The following is a 17,193-nucleotide window of genomic DNA, read 5'->3' as shown; positions in this document are numbered from 1 at the left end:
GGTCATTCTATTTCAAATCACTCCTACTGCCTACTCCCAGATAATTTATGGAATTAACTGCTTCCAGTTGCTCACCTTCTGTATTGTAGCTAAAAGGATCTTTCTTTCTGTCTGTATGCAGGAGATTACACTTGTCTACATTAAGATTCAAGGTCATTAATACAAAGCATGAAGAGCAGACTTCCCTGGGGTACACCTGAACATATTTCTGCATCCTTCCCACTGAGAAACCTTCAAATGGTTCAAATGGCTCTAAGCAGTATGGGACTTGACATCTGAGGTCATCAGTCCCCTAGACTTGAACTAATTAAACCTGACTAACCAAAGGACATCACACACATCCACGCCCGAGGCAGGATTCGAACCTGCGACCATAGCAGCAGCGCGGTTCCGGACTGAAGCGCCTACAACCGCTCGGTCGCAGTGACTAGCAGAAACAATCCAGTCATAAACCTCATCGCACACCCTATATGATCGTACTTCCGATAGAAAGCGCGTGTGTAATACCGAGTCAAATGCCTTTCGGAACTCAAGGTCAACAGCATCCATTTGACCGCCGTGTTCCAAGTCTTCCGCGATGTCACGTGGGAAAAGCTACGAGTTGTGAAGTAAACGACCGACCACAATCACGCGAAGATATAAAATGCTACTGCTGTTACAATAATTTAACGCCTTATTTCGCTCGCGGGGGCCGGCGAGCTAACGCACCGCGCTGCCGGCGTGGAGCTAGCAGCCGAGTGTGCCATCAATGAGCCAATCTGCCGCTCCTGCGTCAGACCCCACGAGCGCTCGCGCGAGATAACGCCAACAATCCGGCCCATGACAACAGCTTTCGCAAGCGTCCGTTCATCCCAGTCACACCACACGCCCCTCACCCCGTGCCAGTCGATTCGCGCAACAAGTGGCCGACGCTCGCGCCCCTACCGGCCGCCGCGCGAAGCTCCGGCACGCGCGCGCGGTATAAAACCCCTCGCTCCGGGCACTGCGCCGTCATTCCGGAAGCGGCAGTCGGCGAGGACGCACGTGTGGTTGAAAGTCTGCTTTTCTTCAGTGTCTCGAGTACGCGCGCTGCTAAACCGCTGACATGCCGGTGAATATCGCTTCCGTTCTGGTCGCGGACGCTGTCCACGAAAGCTGCGACCAAATCCTGCGCGAGTACGGCATCTCCGTGACTCGAAGGCTACGCATGACACCCGAGGAGCTGTTGGAGGAAGTCAAGGTAAGTGTGTGCCCTACGGCCATCCCGTGGCCAGAGAATACTTCCGGAATGAATGCGACGGAGTGTGTGTTTATCTGCATCAGTTGACAATTAAGTGCCTTGCCTCTATCGTTTCATACCGGTTCCCGTGAGATCACCGATGTTAAGCGCTGTCGGGCGTGGCCGGCACTTGGATGGGTGACCATCCAGCCGCCATGTGCTGGTGTCATTTTTCGGGGTGCACTCAGCCTCTTGATGCCAACTGAGGAGCTACTCGACCGAATAGTAGCGGCACCGGTCAAAGAAAACCATCGTAACGACCGGGAGAGCGGTGTGCTGACCACATGCCCCTCATATCCAAATCCTCACTGAGGATGACATGGCGGTCGGATGGTCCCGATGGGCCGTTTGCCTGAAGACGGAGTGCCTCTATCGTTTCACTCTCGAACAGCGCGTGGGATAAACGAACACTTACGGCGGAACAAGAGGGTGACGGACGAAAATATTGCTCAAAATCAGGATTTTTTTCTCTGTAATAGACAAATGAGGTTTGCTGCCATGAATGAAGCATATATTGAAGTTTTATTGATATTTTTTACCGGTATATATTGATATCTTCATTGTGTAATTGGGATTTTCCGAGACAGCCCTGGAAGGAGGTGCATCGAGGGTTGTCGCTATAGCTCCGTTTGTGGTTATCTGAAACATGAAATCAACGTATCACCCTGAGCCTTATAGATGTAATTTTAGTTCATCATAGTGATTTGAAAAAAAAAATGGTGAAATTATAGGTACTCGAAAAAATTACTATTTTTGGTCCCTCCTTTTTGGCCCAAAGAATACTTAATATCAATATAAAGAAATCGGCTGTGAAGAACTGAACACAATTCAATTTGCTTCAAGGAAGACCAAAAATTGGTTAAATCGGATGAAGATTTTAGTATGGGCGACGACAACCATGCCGAAAAACAAGGTTTTTGAGAAAAACGTGTTTTAAGTTTGACAAGAATTTTTCGTGTAAAAAAAGGGACAAAGGTTGAAAGTTACGGGATATCATCGATGCCTGGTCCACAGTAACTATGGCTCCCTATAGTGGATGGCCGCATTCTGCTACTTTGACCTGATAAGCCCTCATTTTCGTCCTCAAAACTCTGTCCGTCGTTGAGAGCCTTGCAGCTGGAGTCTCTGGCTTCACATAATCGGCGCGTTTTTTTCGCCGATTTTGCTTTGAAGGGCATTTGCCACGTTAATTAATCCAGTATTGCCGACACTTGAATAGACGTACGGTCAAATTTGAATCAATGTTCACAATTTCCCTTCGGCTGGATGTCACCAAATGAGACTACTGAAACTTTCATTCACATTTTGAGTAACGCTCCAGCAAATCAGGTTTGCTCAAATCGTGATGGTATCCATAACGACTGCGGCAACCTCTACGTAGGACTGCGGCACGCTCGCCTTCAAACGCTCACAGAATCGCTACTTTTTGGAGTACGCGCATAATATTTTGGGTGGTAATTCTTCAGTGTCTATACATCCGAATTCCGCAGTAAAAAAATTCCGAATTATTCGCCGTCAAAATTGCTACGCCTACTCTGATTTGCCTTATTTTATTATTCAAATGGTTCAAATGGCTCTGACCACTATGGGACTTAACGTCCGAGGTCATCAGTCCCCTAGAACGTAGAACTACTTAAATCTAACCAACCTAAGGACATCACACACATCCATGCCCGAGGCAGGATTCGAACCTGCGACCGTAGCGGTCACGGGGTTCCAGACTGAAGCGCCTAGAACCGCACGGCCACACCGGCCGGCTCCTTATTTTATTATCACGATCATTCGTTTCTACGTAAGTCGGCGAGAACCAAATACTTTCACACTCTGATGACAATGTCGGCGATCGAAATTTAATGAGAAGGTCCTGCCACAACGGAAAAGCCACTCTTGTAATCACTGCCACCCTAATTCGTGTATCATATCCGTCACCTTGTCTCCACTATTTCGCGACGATAGAAAACAGGCTGCCTTTCTTTGAACTTTTTCGGTGTTCTCCGTCAGGACTGCCTCGTGCAGGTCCCACACCGCGCAGCAGTATTCTACAAGAGGGCGGACAAGCGTTGTGTAGGCAATCTCTTTGGTAGACCTGTCGGATTTTCTAACTGTTCTGCTAATAAATCGGATTTTTTTGGTATGCTTACCCCACGAAATTATCCGTGTGATCGCTCCAAGTCAAGTTATTCGTAATTGTAACCCCTAGGTATTTTCATCAGGTTGCCCTCCATGGGGTGGGTGCACGCAACAACTCTGGATATGTTGGGTTAGACAGAGCAGCAATCAATCGTAGAATTAAGTTGCTTTAAATGGTTCAAATGGCTCTGAGCACTATGGGACTTAACACCTGAGGTCATCAGTCCCCTAGAACTTAGAACTACTTAAACCTAACTAACCTAAGGACACCACACACATCCATGCCCGAGGCAGGATTCGAACCTGCGACCGTAGCAGTCGCGCGGTTCCGGATTGAAGGGCCTAGAACCCCGAGACCACCGCGGCCGACAAGTTGCTTTAATATGACATTTATAGTCACAACGCAGATCCGATTTCGACATGTGTCAGGTCATTATCAATGCAGTGGTATTTAGCTGAATTACAGGCTTCATGTTTCAGTGTCTTATTCTGTAACCGAAATTTAACGGATTCCTTTCTGTGCTCATGTGGATGACTTCATTCTTTTCATGTTTTAGATTCAATAGCCTCTTGTCCCACCATACAGATATATTGCCTAAATCGTTTCACAATTTGCTTTACTGGTCTGATGACTTTATAAGATGGTGATGACATCACCTGCAAATAATCTTAAGAGGGCGGCTCAGATTCTCTCCTATATCGTTCTACAGAAGAATGCTGAAGATCAGATGGGTAGATCGCATAACTAACGAGGAAGTATTGAATAGGATTGGGGAGAAGAGGAGTTTGTGGCACAATTTGACCAGAAGAAGGGATCTGTTGGCAGCACATGTTCTGAGGCATCAAGGGATCACCAATTTAGTATTGGAGGGCAGCGTGGAGGGTAAAAATCGTAGAGGGAGACCGAGAGATGTATTCACGAAGCAGATTCAGAAGGATGTAGGTTGCAGTAGGTACTGGGAGATGAAGAAGCTTGCACAGGATAGAGTAGCATGGAGAGCTGCATCAAACCAGTCTCAGGACTGAAGACCACAACAACGTCGTCTGTGCAAACTGGGAACAGCATAAGGCACTTCGTTGGATAACGCCAGGCATTACGTCTCTTTTACTTGATGACATTTCGTCAGTTACTACATCCTGGCAGGAAATCACGAATACAGTCGCACAGCTCACACGGTAGTCTATAGGCACGCAATTTGACTGGAAGTCGCTTGTGAGGTACGGCGTTAAAAGCGTTTTGTAAATCTAAAAATATGGGATCAGTTTGACATCCCCTGGCGAGAATAAAGAGCTAGTGTAGTTGCAAAAGAACGATATTTTCTACAGTTTGCTACGGTCGGAGGTTCGAATCCTGCCTCGGTCGTGGATGTGTGTGAGGTCCTTAGGTTAGTTAGGTTTAAGTACTTCTAAGTTCTAGGGGACTTATGACGTCAGAAGGTAAGTCCCATAGTGCTCAGAGCCATTTGAAACATTTAAACGATATTCTCTTACTGTGTGTCAATAAATCGTTTTCTTCGAGGTAAACTGTAATATTCGAACACAACATATGCTCCAAAATCCTACGACAAATCCACGTTAGTGATATTGATCTGAAATTTAGCTGATTACTTCCATTTCCTTTCTTGGGTGTTGGTGTAACTTGTGAAACTTTCTGGTCTTTAGGTACGGATCTTTCTATAAGGGAGCCGTTGTATATTTTTGCTAAATATGGAGCTATTTTTATCAACATTCGATATATGGTATGATCAGTTTAACACTGAAACTTCCTGGCACATTAAGACTGTGTGCTGGACCGAGACTCGAACTCGGGACCTTTGCTTTTCGCGGGCAAGTGCTCTGCCAACTGAGCTACCCAAGCACGACTCACGCCCCGTCCTCACAGCTTTACTTCTGCCAGTACCTCGTCTCCTACCTTCCATACTTTACAGAAGCTCTCCTACGAACTTTGCAGAACTAGCGCTCCTGAAAGAAAGTATATTGCGGAGACATGGCTTAGCCACAGCCTGGGGAATGTTCCCAGAATGAAGTTTTCACTATGCAGCGGAGTGCTTCTGTAAAGTTTGGAAGGTAGGAGACGAGATACTGGCAGAAGTAAAGCTGTGAGTACCGGGCGTGAGTAGTGCTTGGGTAGCTCAGATGGCAGAGCACTTGCCCGCGAAAGGCAAAGGTCCCGAGTTCGAGTCTCGGTCCGGCATACAGTTTTAATCTGCCAGGAAGTTTCATATCAGCGCACACTCCGCTGCAGAGAGAAAATCTCATTCTGGAATTACACATTATTCATGATGACATCGGACTTCCCTACGGACTGAAACTTCCTGGCGGACTAAAATGGTATGCTCGACGAGGATTCGAACCTCTGACCTTTGCCTGTGGCGGGCAGGCGCTCTAGCGGCTGAGGTATCCACGCTTTCCTTCCACCAATGCCTCATCTGCTGCCTCCGAAGCTTTACAAAAGTTCTCCTGCATGCATTACGGATCTAGCATTTCTAGAAGAGAGAATATGAAGCTATGAGGGCGGTTTGCGAGAAGTGCTTGGATACCTCAGTCGGTAGAGGACATGTCAGAGGAAGGCAAAGGTCCCGGGTTCGATTCTCGGTCTGGTGCACAGTTTTAATCTGCCGGGAAGTTTCACCTCAGCACCCCACTGCAGAACGAAAATTCATTCTGGAAACACTTCCTTGCGAATTAATTAGATCCTTACATATCTTCTGGATGATGCAGAATTCAGCAACGCAGTCCAAAGACTGGTTTGATGCAGCTCTCCATGCTACTCTATCCTGTGCAAGCCTCTTCATCTCTCAGTACCTACTGCAACCTACATCCTTCTGAATCTGCTAAGTATATTGGTCTCCGATTTTCACTACTCACTCTTTCTTGCATTACCAAACAGACACCGAACGAGGAGGCGCAGTGGTTAGCACGCCGGACTCGCATTCGGGAGGACGACGGTTCAATCCCGCGTCCGGCCATCCTGATTTAGGCTTTCCGTGATTTCCCTTAATCACTCCAGGCAAATGCTGGGATGGTTCCCTTGAAAGAGCACGGCCGACTTCCTTCCCCCTCCTTCCCTAAATCGATAAGACCGATGAGCTCGCAGTTTGTTCTCTTCCCCCAAAACAACCCCAACCCAAACAGACAATTTAGTGACGCCTACGTCTACTTGTACATTTATGCTCCGCAAGCCACCCAACGGTGTGTGGCGGAGGGCACTTTACGTACCACTGTCATTAGCTCCCTTTCCTGTTCGAGTCGCGTACGGTTCGCGGGAAGAACGACTGTCTGAAAGCCTCCGTGCGCGATCGAATCTCTCTAATTCTACATTCGTGATCTCTTCTGGAGGTTCAAGTAGGGGGAAGCAATATATTCGATACCTCATCCAGAAACGCACCCTCTCGAAACCTGGACAGCAAGCTACACCGCGATGCAGAGCGCCTCTCTTGCAGTTTCTGCCACTTGAGTTTGCTAAACATCTCCGTAACGCTATCACGGTTACCAAATAACCCTGTGACGAAACGCCCCGCTCTTCTTTGGATCTTCTCTATCTCCTCTGTCAACCCGACCTGGTACGGATCCCACACTGATGAGCAATACGCAAGTATAGGTCGAACGAGTGTTTTGTAAGCCACCTCCTTTGTTGATGGACTACATTTTCTAAGGACTCTCCCAATGAATCTCAACCTGGAACCCATCTTACCAACAATTAATTTTATATGATCATTGCATTTCAAATCGTTCCGCACGCAAACTGCCAGATGTTTCACAGAAGTAACTGCTAACAGTGTTTGTTCCGCTATCATATAACCAAACAATAAAGGATGTGACCTACTGACCCATCCCTTCTTTTAGGCAGGCTTTCACCTAAATTTGCTTCATGACCACCTCATCAGTAACTTGTTACGCGCTATTCTTCGACACTGTTGTGCAGCGCCACGCATCAGAAGAGCGGCTGTAACCTCTTCTTGACTGAGCCGCTTAGCAGCCAAGTTTCACTTCCATGGAACAATAGAGACAAATGCCTTCACAAAAGAATTTGTAACACTTAAATTGATACTCGATGTAAAGAAACTGCTCTCTCTCTCTGAGAAACGCTATTCTTGCTGTGTGTGTCCGCAGCTCGTGGTCTAGTGGCTAGCACTGTTACGTCTGGATCACAGGGTCCCGGGTTCGATTCCCGGCCGGGTTGGGGATTTTCTCTACCTGGGGACTGGCTGTTTGTGTTGTCTGCCTCCTCATCATTATCATTCAAAAATGATTCATACGGCTCTGAGCCCTAGAACTTACAACTAATTAAACCTAACTAGCCTAAGGACATCACACACATCCACGCCCGAGGCAGGATTCGAACCGCGGTCGCGCGGTTCCGGACTGAGCGCCTAGAACCGCTCGGTCACAGCGGCCGGCGTCATCATCATTCGCGACAGTGCCTAGACTGCGAAAAACATTGGACTGTGTAAAAATGTGGACTTTGTATGGGCGCTGATGACCGCGGTGCTGAGCGCCCCAGAAGCCAAACATCATCATCATTTCTTGCCGTGGCCGGTCTGCATTTTGCATTACCCTTTTTATCTCGGCAAGCATGCTGCCCAAAGGGTAGAACTCACCTAATACTTTCACTGTCCCATTTTCTAAGACTTAAAAAAAGCAGAGAAAATCGTTAAAGAAGTTGCTTGTTAAAAAAAAAAGTTCAAATGTGTGTGAAATCTTATGGGACTTAAGTGCTAAGGTGATCAGTCCCTAAGCTTACACACTACTTAACCTAAATTATCCTAAGCACAAACACACACAGCCATGCCCGAGGGAGGACTCGAACTTCCGCCGGAACCGGCTCCGCAAACCAAACATCATCACTGAACTGTGGCCGAGCGTTTGTAGGCGCTTCAGTCCGGAACCGCGGTGCTGCTATGGTTGCAGGTTCGAATCCTGCCTCGGCATGGATGTGTATGATGTCCTTAGGTTAGTTACGTTTAAGTAGTTCTAAGTCTAGGGGACTGATGACCTCTGAAGTTAAGTCCCATACTGAACCATTTGTTTTCGCAATCGGAGGAGAAAACTGATCGTTCGACCTAGTGTGTCATGAAGTCGTGATGTGATGAATAGGCCGCTAAAGTAGAAGAACCTGGTGAGCATAGGCACATCTGATGCAACTTGTGCAGTTTTTTTGTGTTGTGGCGATCCACAGTGTTTTCACTGGGAAGATCAACTTAGTTTCGATGTCGTGCCCGCTAGCCCATGTTTAATCGCCTGTTTTGACGTGTTTCAGTAAATCTGCATCGTTACTGACTTCATATAACTATTCTTGCATTCATCTGTAGTTCAACAATTTTGGAACAAGTTTTCGTTCCCGAAACAGCTAAGCAATGTGCCAGCATCATCATGCACTTTCCCGTTTGCGATTTGGCTATTGTACGTCACCACTTCTTCGGCATTTCTCACAACTTCATCGGCTGATGATGTTCGCTCCGCATATTCACAGACTTCTCCAAAACGCATCTCACCACTCGTGAACCCTTGTTTCATTCACGGCAGGCTCACCAAAAGCAGTGTTAAACATTTCTGAAACTTTGCAGTACTTTGTTGTGTACTTATAACACAATTCAATATAAATTTTTTGATCATTTTTATACAGAATAAAACCCGTTGGTTTTTGGCGGCTGAAGACTAACTAAATACCCGCTGTGGCTGTCGTTTTACTCACAATGGAACCTGCCCATCGCACCCCCCTCAGATTTAGTTATAAGTTGGCACAGTGGATAGGCATTGGAAAACTGAACTCAGATCAATCGAGAAAACAGGAAGAAGTTGTGTGTAACTATGAAAAAATTAGCGAAATATACAAACTAAGTAGTCCATGCGCAAGATAGCCAACATCAAGAATAATGTGGGCTCAGGAACGCCGTGGTCACGTGGTTAGCGCGAGCAGCTGAAGTATGAAAGGTCTTTTGTTCAAGTCTTCCCTCGAGAGAAAAGTGCAATTTTTTTTATTTTCAGACAATTATTATCTGTCCGTCCGATGCCATCACTTTTTTGGTAGTGATTATCACACCCACAAGAAAACCTAAATCGGGCAAGGTAGAAGAATCTTTTTACCCATTCGCCAAGTGTACAAGTTAGGCGGGTCAACAACATATGACGTCACCAGTGTCGTATAAAATACATCATACGTGTTTTCCTGTAGAGGAATTGGTTGACCTATGACCTTGCGACCAAATGTTTTCGGTTCTCATTGGAGAGGCACGTCCTTTCATCTACTAATTGCACGGTTTAGCGGTGCGGTCGCAAAACAGAGACACTAAACTTATTACTGTGAACAGAGACGTCAATGAACGAACGGACGGATCATAACTTTGCGAAAATAAAGAAAGTAAACTTTTCACTCGAGGGAAGACTTGAACCAAGGACCTTTCGTTCCGCAGCTGCTCACGCTAACCACGGGACTTCGGCGCTCCTGAATACATACAGTCCTTGATGTTACTGATCTTGCTCATGGACTACTCATTCTTCCACACGACTTCTTCCTGTTTTCTCTATTGATCTGTGTTCAGTTTTTCATCTACATCTACATGACTACTCTGCAATTCACATTTAACTGCTTGGCACAGGGTTTATCGAACCTCAACCATACTATCTCCCTACCATTCCACTCCCGAACAGCGCGAGGGAAAAACGGACACCTAAACCTTTCTGTTCGAGTTCTGATATCTCTTATTTTATTTTTATGATCATTCCTACCTATATATGTTGGGCTCAACAAAATATTTTCGTATTCGGAAGAGAATGTTGGTGACTGAAATTTCGTAAATAGATCTCGCCGCGACGAAAAACGTCTTTGCTTTAATGACTCCCATCCCAACTCGCGTATCATATCTGCCACACTCTCTCCCCTATTACGTGATAATACGGAACGAGCTGCCCTTTTTTGCACCCTTTCGATGTCCTCCGTCAATCCCACCTGGTAAAGATCCCACACCGTGCAGCAATATTCTAACAGAGGACGAACGAGTCTAGTGTAAGCTGTCTCTTTAGTGGACTTGTTGCATCTTCTAAGTGTCCTGCCAATGAAACGCAGTCTTTGGCTCGCCTTCCCCACAATATTACCTATGTGATCTTTCCAACTGAAGTTGTTCGTAATTTTAACACCCAGGTACTTAGTTGAATTGACAGCCTTGAGAATTGTACTATTTATCGAGTAATCGAATTCCAGCGGATTTCTTTTGGAACTCGTGTGGATCACCTCACACTTTTCGTTATTTAGCGTCAACTGCCACCTGCCACACCGTACAGCAATCTTTTCTAAATCGCTTTGCAACTGATACTGGTCTTCGGATGACCTTGCTAGACGGTAAATTACAGCATCATCTGCGAACAACCTAAGAGAACTGCTCAGATTGTCACCCAGGTCATTTATATAGATCAGGAACAGCAGAGGTCCCAGGACGCTTCCCTGGGGAACATCTGATATCACTTTAGTTTTTCAAGGCCTATCCACTGTGCCAACTTATAACTAAATCTGAGGGGGGGGGGGGGGGGGGTGTCATGGTGAGGTTCCCTTATCAGTGATGTTTACAAACACAACGACGGAAAAATATCACGAATAGAATTAATACAAGCCGCGAAATTACGTAACTGCCGTGACATTCTGAACACACCTCGTAAGACGCCTATTGTAGAGGGAGTATCTGCCAGTCGCTAGTGACGTCACGCCCTTGGAAGTGACCGATTTCCGGAACAACAACTCCAAGGTCACAGCGCGCTCTTAGTAGCTGAGAACGTAAACACGAGCGCGTGGAACCGCGGTAGGTAAACAGGCTAAGCTCAGTTGCTTCTCAGAATGCCTGCGTGGTTAGCGAAACGCGAGCTGTGGCGTCGTAAGATGACGAAGCGACACACACACACTCACACACACAACCACACAGTGAATACGAGCTGTAGTAAACACACTCCCACACGGTAGAATGGCTAGTCAATGTGGCTAAGTCAACTCAAAGTCAACAAGGCACTGGACCCGTAACACGACAGCCTACTGTAAACGGAAGAAACTAGACTTGGCCACTGTTTCTATGTTTCAAAATATGGTTCAAATGGCTCTGAGCACTATGGGACTTAACATCTATGGTCATCAGTCCCCTAGAACTTAGAACTACTTAAACCTAACGACAGCACAGAACACCCAGCCATCACGAGGCAGAGAAAAACCCTGACCCCGCCGGGAATCGAACCCGGGAACCCGGGCGTGGGAAGCGAGAACGCTACCGCACGACCACGAGATGCGGGCTTCTATGTTTCGATACAGTGTATAGATACGTGGAACTGTTTCAGTGATTCGGAACGGCTACGGTTTACTGTTTCGAAACAGTGGTGTTTCATTCCGCCCCTGTCTCGGATAGCCGCACCAGATTCGATCTCGTGTCAGACACATAAACTGTCGTTGTTTCAAAATAAGGCTGTTTCAGTCCACCTGTGCTTGGAACGGACTAATTGTATCGAAGCAGTGATGTTTCATTCCGCTCTGTGTCGGACGAGATTCGGGGTCGGTACAGCTACTGAAACACAACATAACACTTCAAGAAACACTTTCAAGAGTGTCGAAATCTTTTTGACAAGCAATAGAATGAAGCTTAAGATATCCGAAAAAAAAGTTTCGTTTCTAGCTGACTGTCCTATTACGAAATGGCGTAACCTCTGCTTTATAACCACTAACCAAACAATAAAACAACGCATACTATTTACATTCAAAATAATGAATATGTGAAAATCATTCGATTAAATTACACTTTTTTTATAACATACGCTTCTCTTTTCACGTACAGTAACCGTATTAAGAAACACAAGTAAGCCTACAGCATTTTGAATAAAAAAAGGCGTAGAGTGACAGTTATTAGACGTATACATAAATTTGATCTAGGTATAATTGCAAGCAATCTGTTTGACATATCACTGATAGTGTAATGGTGAACGGGAAGCATCGTAAATTTTAGTAACGGTTCGAAACACCTTGAAACACAACATTTTTTCTGTTGTATTATGTTATTTATTCGAATTATTTGGCATTATTTGTGAGTCTATAGTCACTGTGCCTATTATCCACAGTGATTCCCTTTGTGTGTATGGACATTAGCAGGATGGGTATATTAGCCACACTAACGCAATGTGGGAATCCCAGTAGCATATCCGTTGTTTCTGCAGTTTGCTCCCACCTCCAATTCCGTTCGTGGTGGTTCTTCTGTCTTCAGCTATGGCTGTCCTCAGCCAATTGAAAAGTATGAAAGTCACACGACACGAAAGCAGCGCATTTGCTGCAGGAAATACGGAACTGCCAAGACGCCCAAGTGATAGTTTCATACTTTCTGCGAAATGATTAGCGCTCTCGCACCTCATTTGTGTTTATATGGACATACTTATACAGTAGACATTCAAGATGGTAAAATGTGTAGGTTTATTAGATTACAAAAGACAAACTGTTTCACTGTTTCGAAACAGCGTATCGAACCATTACAGTGTACTGTTTCATTTGTTTCGAAACAGTTAAGTGTTTCAGTTTTCCCATCTCTAGAAGAAACACTTTATTCAGTGACAAACACGCGATCGCGGACGCAGCTAAGGCGGCGTCCTAAGTAAGAGAACTGTTACGATACCTCTGCGCTGCAGCGACCGGGTGGAAATGTCAAACAATGGCCAACGGTCAAATTGGCCTACTTGAGCGAGCACGTGCCAGACATGTGAGGCGCGAGTTGTGGCGAAGCGCACGCGATCAAATTGTTTGATATTTCTGCGCGAAGTGGACGCTGTTTGCAGTGTCTTTCACAACTTAAAATAGCTGAAATTTTAATCAGTGCGGTTCAAGAACGGCGCGTATTGTGGGACAAGAGAGGCCGGCCCGTGTGGCCGTGCGGTTCTAGTCGTTTCAGTCTGGAACCGCGTGACCGCTACGGTCGCAGGTTCGAATGCTGCCTCGGGCATGGATGTGTGTGATGGCCTTAGGTTAGTTAGGTTTAAGTAGTTCTAAGTTCTAGGGGACTGATGACCTCAGAAGTTAAGTCCCATAGTGCTCACAGCCATTTGAACGAGAAATGAAAATTATCATAACCGATTAATGTTATACCGTGAATGGGGGGAAGTTGCGAATATAATTGGTACTACAAGTAACTACATGTGTAACATACATTTATTAAGCAGTGTTGTGTACTTTCTGTGCGCAGGATTTTGTTCAACATGCAAAAGTAGTAAAGGAGTTTAGCTATTTAGGAAGTAAAATAACTGATGATGGTCGAAGTAGAGAGGATATAAAATGTAGACTGGCAATGGCAAGGAAAGCGTTTCTGAAGAATAGAAATTTGTTAACATCGAATATAGATTTATGTATCAGGAAGTCGTTTCTGAAAGTATTTGTTTGGAGTGTAGCCATGTATGGAAGTGAAACATGGACGATAACTAGTTTGGACAAGAAGAGAGTAGAAGCTTTCGAAATGTGGTGCTACAGAAGAATACTGATGATAATGTGGGTAGATCACGTAACTAATGAGGAAGTAATGACTAGGATTGGAGAGAAGAGAAGTTTGTGGCACAACTTGACAAGAAGAAGGGACTGGTTGGTAGGACATGTTCTGAGACATCGAGGGATCGGCAATTTAGTATTGGAGGGCAGCGTGGAGGGTGAAAATAGTAGAGGGAGACCAAGAGATGACTACACTAAGCAGATTCAGAAGGATGTAGGTTGCAGTAGGTACTGGGAGATGAAGAAGCTTGCGCAGGATAGAGTAGCATGGAGAGCTGCATCAAACCAGTCTCAGGACTGAAGACCAGAACAACAACAACAATTTAAAATTTTTCTGCATTGGCAACATAAATGATACTACAAGTAAGAGGACACAACCCGTTTTTAAGCAGTGAACTCTACATTCTTTTTTTACAGGATTTTCTTCAAAATACAATTTAAAATTATCCCTCACTTGCACAGCAGCTCGTGATGATGCATTGTATCTCTTTTGTAAATTGTCTTGTGCTGAATTGGGTATATTTCGGTATAGATCTTGGAAAAATGCTACCACTAGCTCGTTTATTGATTCAAAATCACGGATGATGTTGTGTAATAAAGTTATAGCTTTAACAGTATGTGCTGCATTTCCCACATTAGGTTTATGCAAAATTCTAAAATTAGATGTTATAGAACCAAATGAACATTGCACCGCCTTTCTTGCCCGAGATAACCGATAGTTGTACATCTCTTTACCGTCACCTGCAGTCGTTGTATTTTCTGGGAAAGGCTTCTTTAAATATTCCTTCAGTGTAAATCCTGCATCGCTTAGAAAAACATGGACACTTGATTCTGCATCCTGACAAAAATTCCTCTTCCGCTGGTTTTTTCCCCTTTTCTATTGCATGTCGGAATGCGCATTCATGAAACACACCTACGTCATTGTCTTTACCGTAGGAGTCTACATTCACCATGACAAACCTTTAATTTGCGTCGGTGACGCTTAATAATCCAATGGAAAAGAAGGATTTGTAGCAGTAATACACGTAACCAGATTTACTGGGATTTTTAATGCGAATGCGTTTCGCATCTATACTTCCAAGACAGTTAGGGAATTGCCATCAGTCCCAAAAAGATTGTGCTTTTTTGTGTGTGTGTGTGTGTGTGTGTGTGTGTGTGTGTGTGTGTGTGTGTGTGTGTGTGTGTAGCCACCTTCTGTCGGTTCAGGCATGTGCTCCATTAAGAATGTTGTCCAGAAAGTTTTACAAACCTCTGCAACGATTGTGGAAAGAGCCGTTTAAGAAATTCTGAATGAAAAAGCGAGTTGGCGGAACGGTATGCCCGTGCCTAAGCAGCTGGAATGATGAAAAATCTGTGTTAATTTCTTAATTTTTTTTGAATTTGTTTAAAAGTGAGGTAGTTTCTAAATTGGACAATAGTATTTTTTCCTTTTTACGTATGTAATTCTATATATCGAACTTAACAAATAACATTATTATTTGCATAACCTGACACTTCCTGGCAGATTGAAACTGTGTGCCCGACCGAGACTCGAACTCGGGACCTTTGGCTTCCGCGGGCAAGTGCTCTACCACCTTTTTTTTTTTTTTTTTTTTTAGATCTTATTTTGTTCGCTTTTATTCGTTGAATCTGCTCGGGGCGGACGTCGTAAAACATCCGTTTAAGTTCGTTGTTGATCGATTAACTCAGTTTTTTATTACAGAGGGCAGCTAACCCTCTGACCGAACACGCTGAGCTACCGTGCCGGCGACCACCTGAGCTACCGAAGCACGACTCACGCCCGGTACTCACAGCTTTACTTCTGTCAGTATCTCGTCTCCTACTTTCCGAACTTTACAGAAGCTCTTCTGCTCTTCGCACCATTTCTTCGCAGAAGAGCTTCTGTAAAGTTTGGAAGGTAGGAGACGAGATACTGGCAGAAGTAAAGCTGTGAGTACCGGGCGTGAGTCGTGCTTCGGTAGCTCAGATGGTAGTGCACTTGCCCGCGAAAGGCAAAAGTCCCGAGTTCGAGTCTTGGTCGGGCACACAGTTTTAATCTGCCAGGAAGTTTCATATCAGTGCACACTCCGCTGCAGAGTGAATTCTCATTCTAGATTTGTATAACCTGTCGCTTTCACAACTGCTGACAACAGAATGGTGAGCTAGTTTTTGTTTACACGCTAACGACCTCGAGATTATACTCAATATAGTATTCAGAGTGATATCCTGCCATTATGTGCCTTTAACATCTATTGCAATAGATCGTCGGCCGCTGTGGCCGAGCGGTTCTAGGCGCTACAGTCCGGAACCGCGCTCCTGCTACGGTCGCAGGTTCGAATCCTGCCTAGGGCATGGATGTGTGTGATCTCCTTAGGTCAGTTAGGTAGTTATGTTTAAGTAGTTCTACGTTCTAGAGGACTGATGACCTCAGATATTCGGTCCCATAGTGCTGACGGTCATTTGAACCATTAAAAAAAATGGTTCAAATGGCTCTGAGCACTGTGGGACTTAACATCTGAGGTCATCAGTCCTCTAGAACGTAGAACTACTTAGATCTAACTGACCTAAGGACAGCACACACATCCATGCCCGAGGCAGGATTCGAACCTGCGACCGTAGCAGGAGCGCGATTCCGGACTGTAGCGCCTAGAACCGCTCGGCCACAACGGCCGGCGAACCATTATTCAATAGATCGTCAACAAGCAGTCAGTTGTTATGATATACAGCGATTCAGTCAAAAAGCAATTATAAATCAAGTAGGTCAAATTTGCCAGAAGAACACGGTTAATTGCGGAGTAAACTTCTGCACCATCTCATCGGTTATTATGTCATTAAACAATCGCATTAATTCCCTTAGCGTCTATGTATAAGGATGAGTCACTAGTATAGAGAGTTAGATACATTCGAGCATCCTCCTTGAATAGCAAAGGTTGACACTTCAAAAAATGGTTCAAATGGCTCTGAGCAGTATGGGACTTAACTTCTGAGGTCATCAGTCCCCTAGAACTTAGAACTACTTAAACCTCTCTGCCGCCAGTGGCCGGCTGCACATTTCAGTTCTTCGTAGAAATGGTGAAATTCTCCATGGATATGCGTTTCCACATATATAGTACTAGACTCACTCCTTTGTTGTAGACAATATTTCCTCAGTATTTGATAGCTGAGATACGAGTTTTCCATTATAAATATCTTCCTTCTGTCCATAATGAATGTAGTGTCTGAAAGAGCGGGTGCGCTGACAGCAGAATAACGCGTCTGCTTCCACAACTATTAAACGACTGAGATGCAGGCAACCCGCTCGGCACCTGCGCCCTCGAATAAAAATACTTCAGCA

At 45.1% G+C, this 17,193-nt stretch overlaps 1 protein-coding gene across 1 annotated transcript in view; it reads left to right on the top strand.

Annotated features, from left to right (window-relative positions):
- The first annotated feature begins 830 nt into the window (after positions 1-830).
- Positions 831-17,193, top strand: part of LOC126295405 (D-3-phosphoglycerate dehydrogenase) — a 77,796-nt gene continuing 61,433 nt past the window's right edge. Inside the window, exon 1 of the mRNA XM_049987885.1 lies at positions 831-1,219. Coding sequence (XP_049843842.1) covers positions 1,085-1,219 — 135 coding nt within the window. The 5' untranslated portion in view covers positions 831-1,084. The remainder of the gene's footprint in view (positions 1,220-17,193) is intronic.

Source organism: Schistocerca gregaria, chromosome 11 (genome assembly GCF_023897955.1).
Source record: "Schistocerca gregaria isolate iqSchGreg1 chromosome 11, iqSchGreg1.2, whole genome shotgun sequence".
Lineage (NCBI taxonomy): Eukaryota > Metazoa > Arthropoda > Insecta > Orthoptera > Acrididae > Schistocerca > Schistocerca gregaria.
Note: the sequence above shows the minus strand (reverse complement) of the source record. Positions and strands in the feature narration are given on the sequence as shown.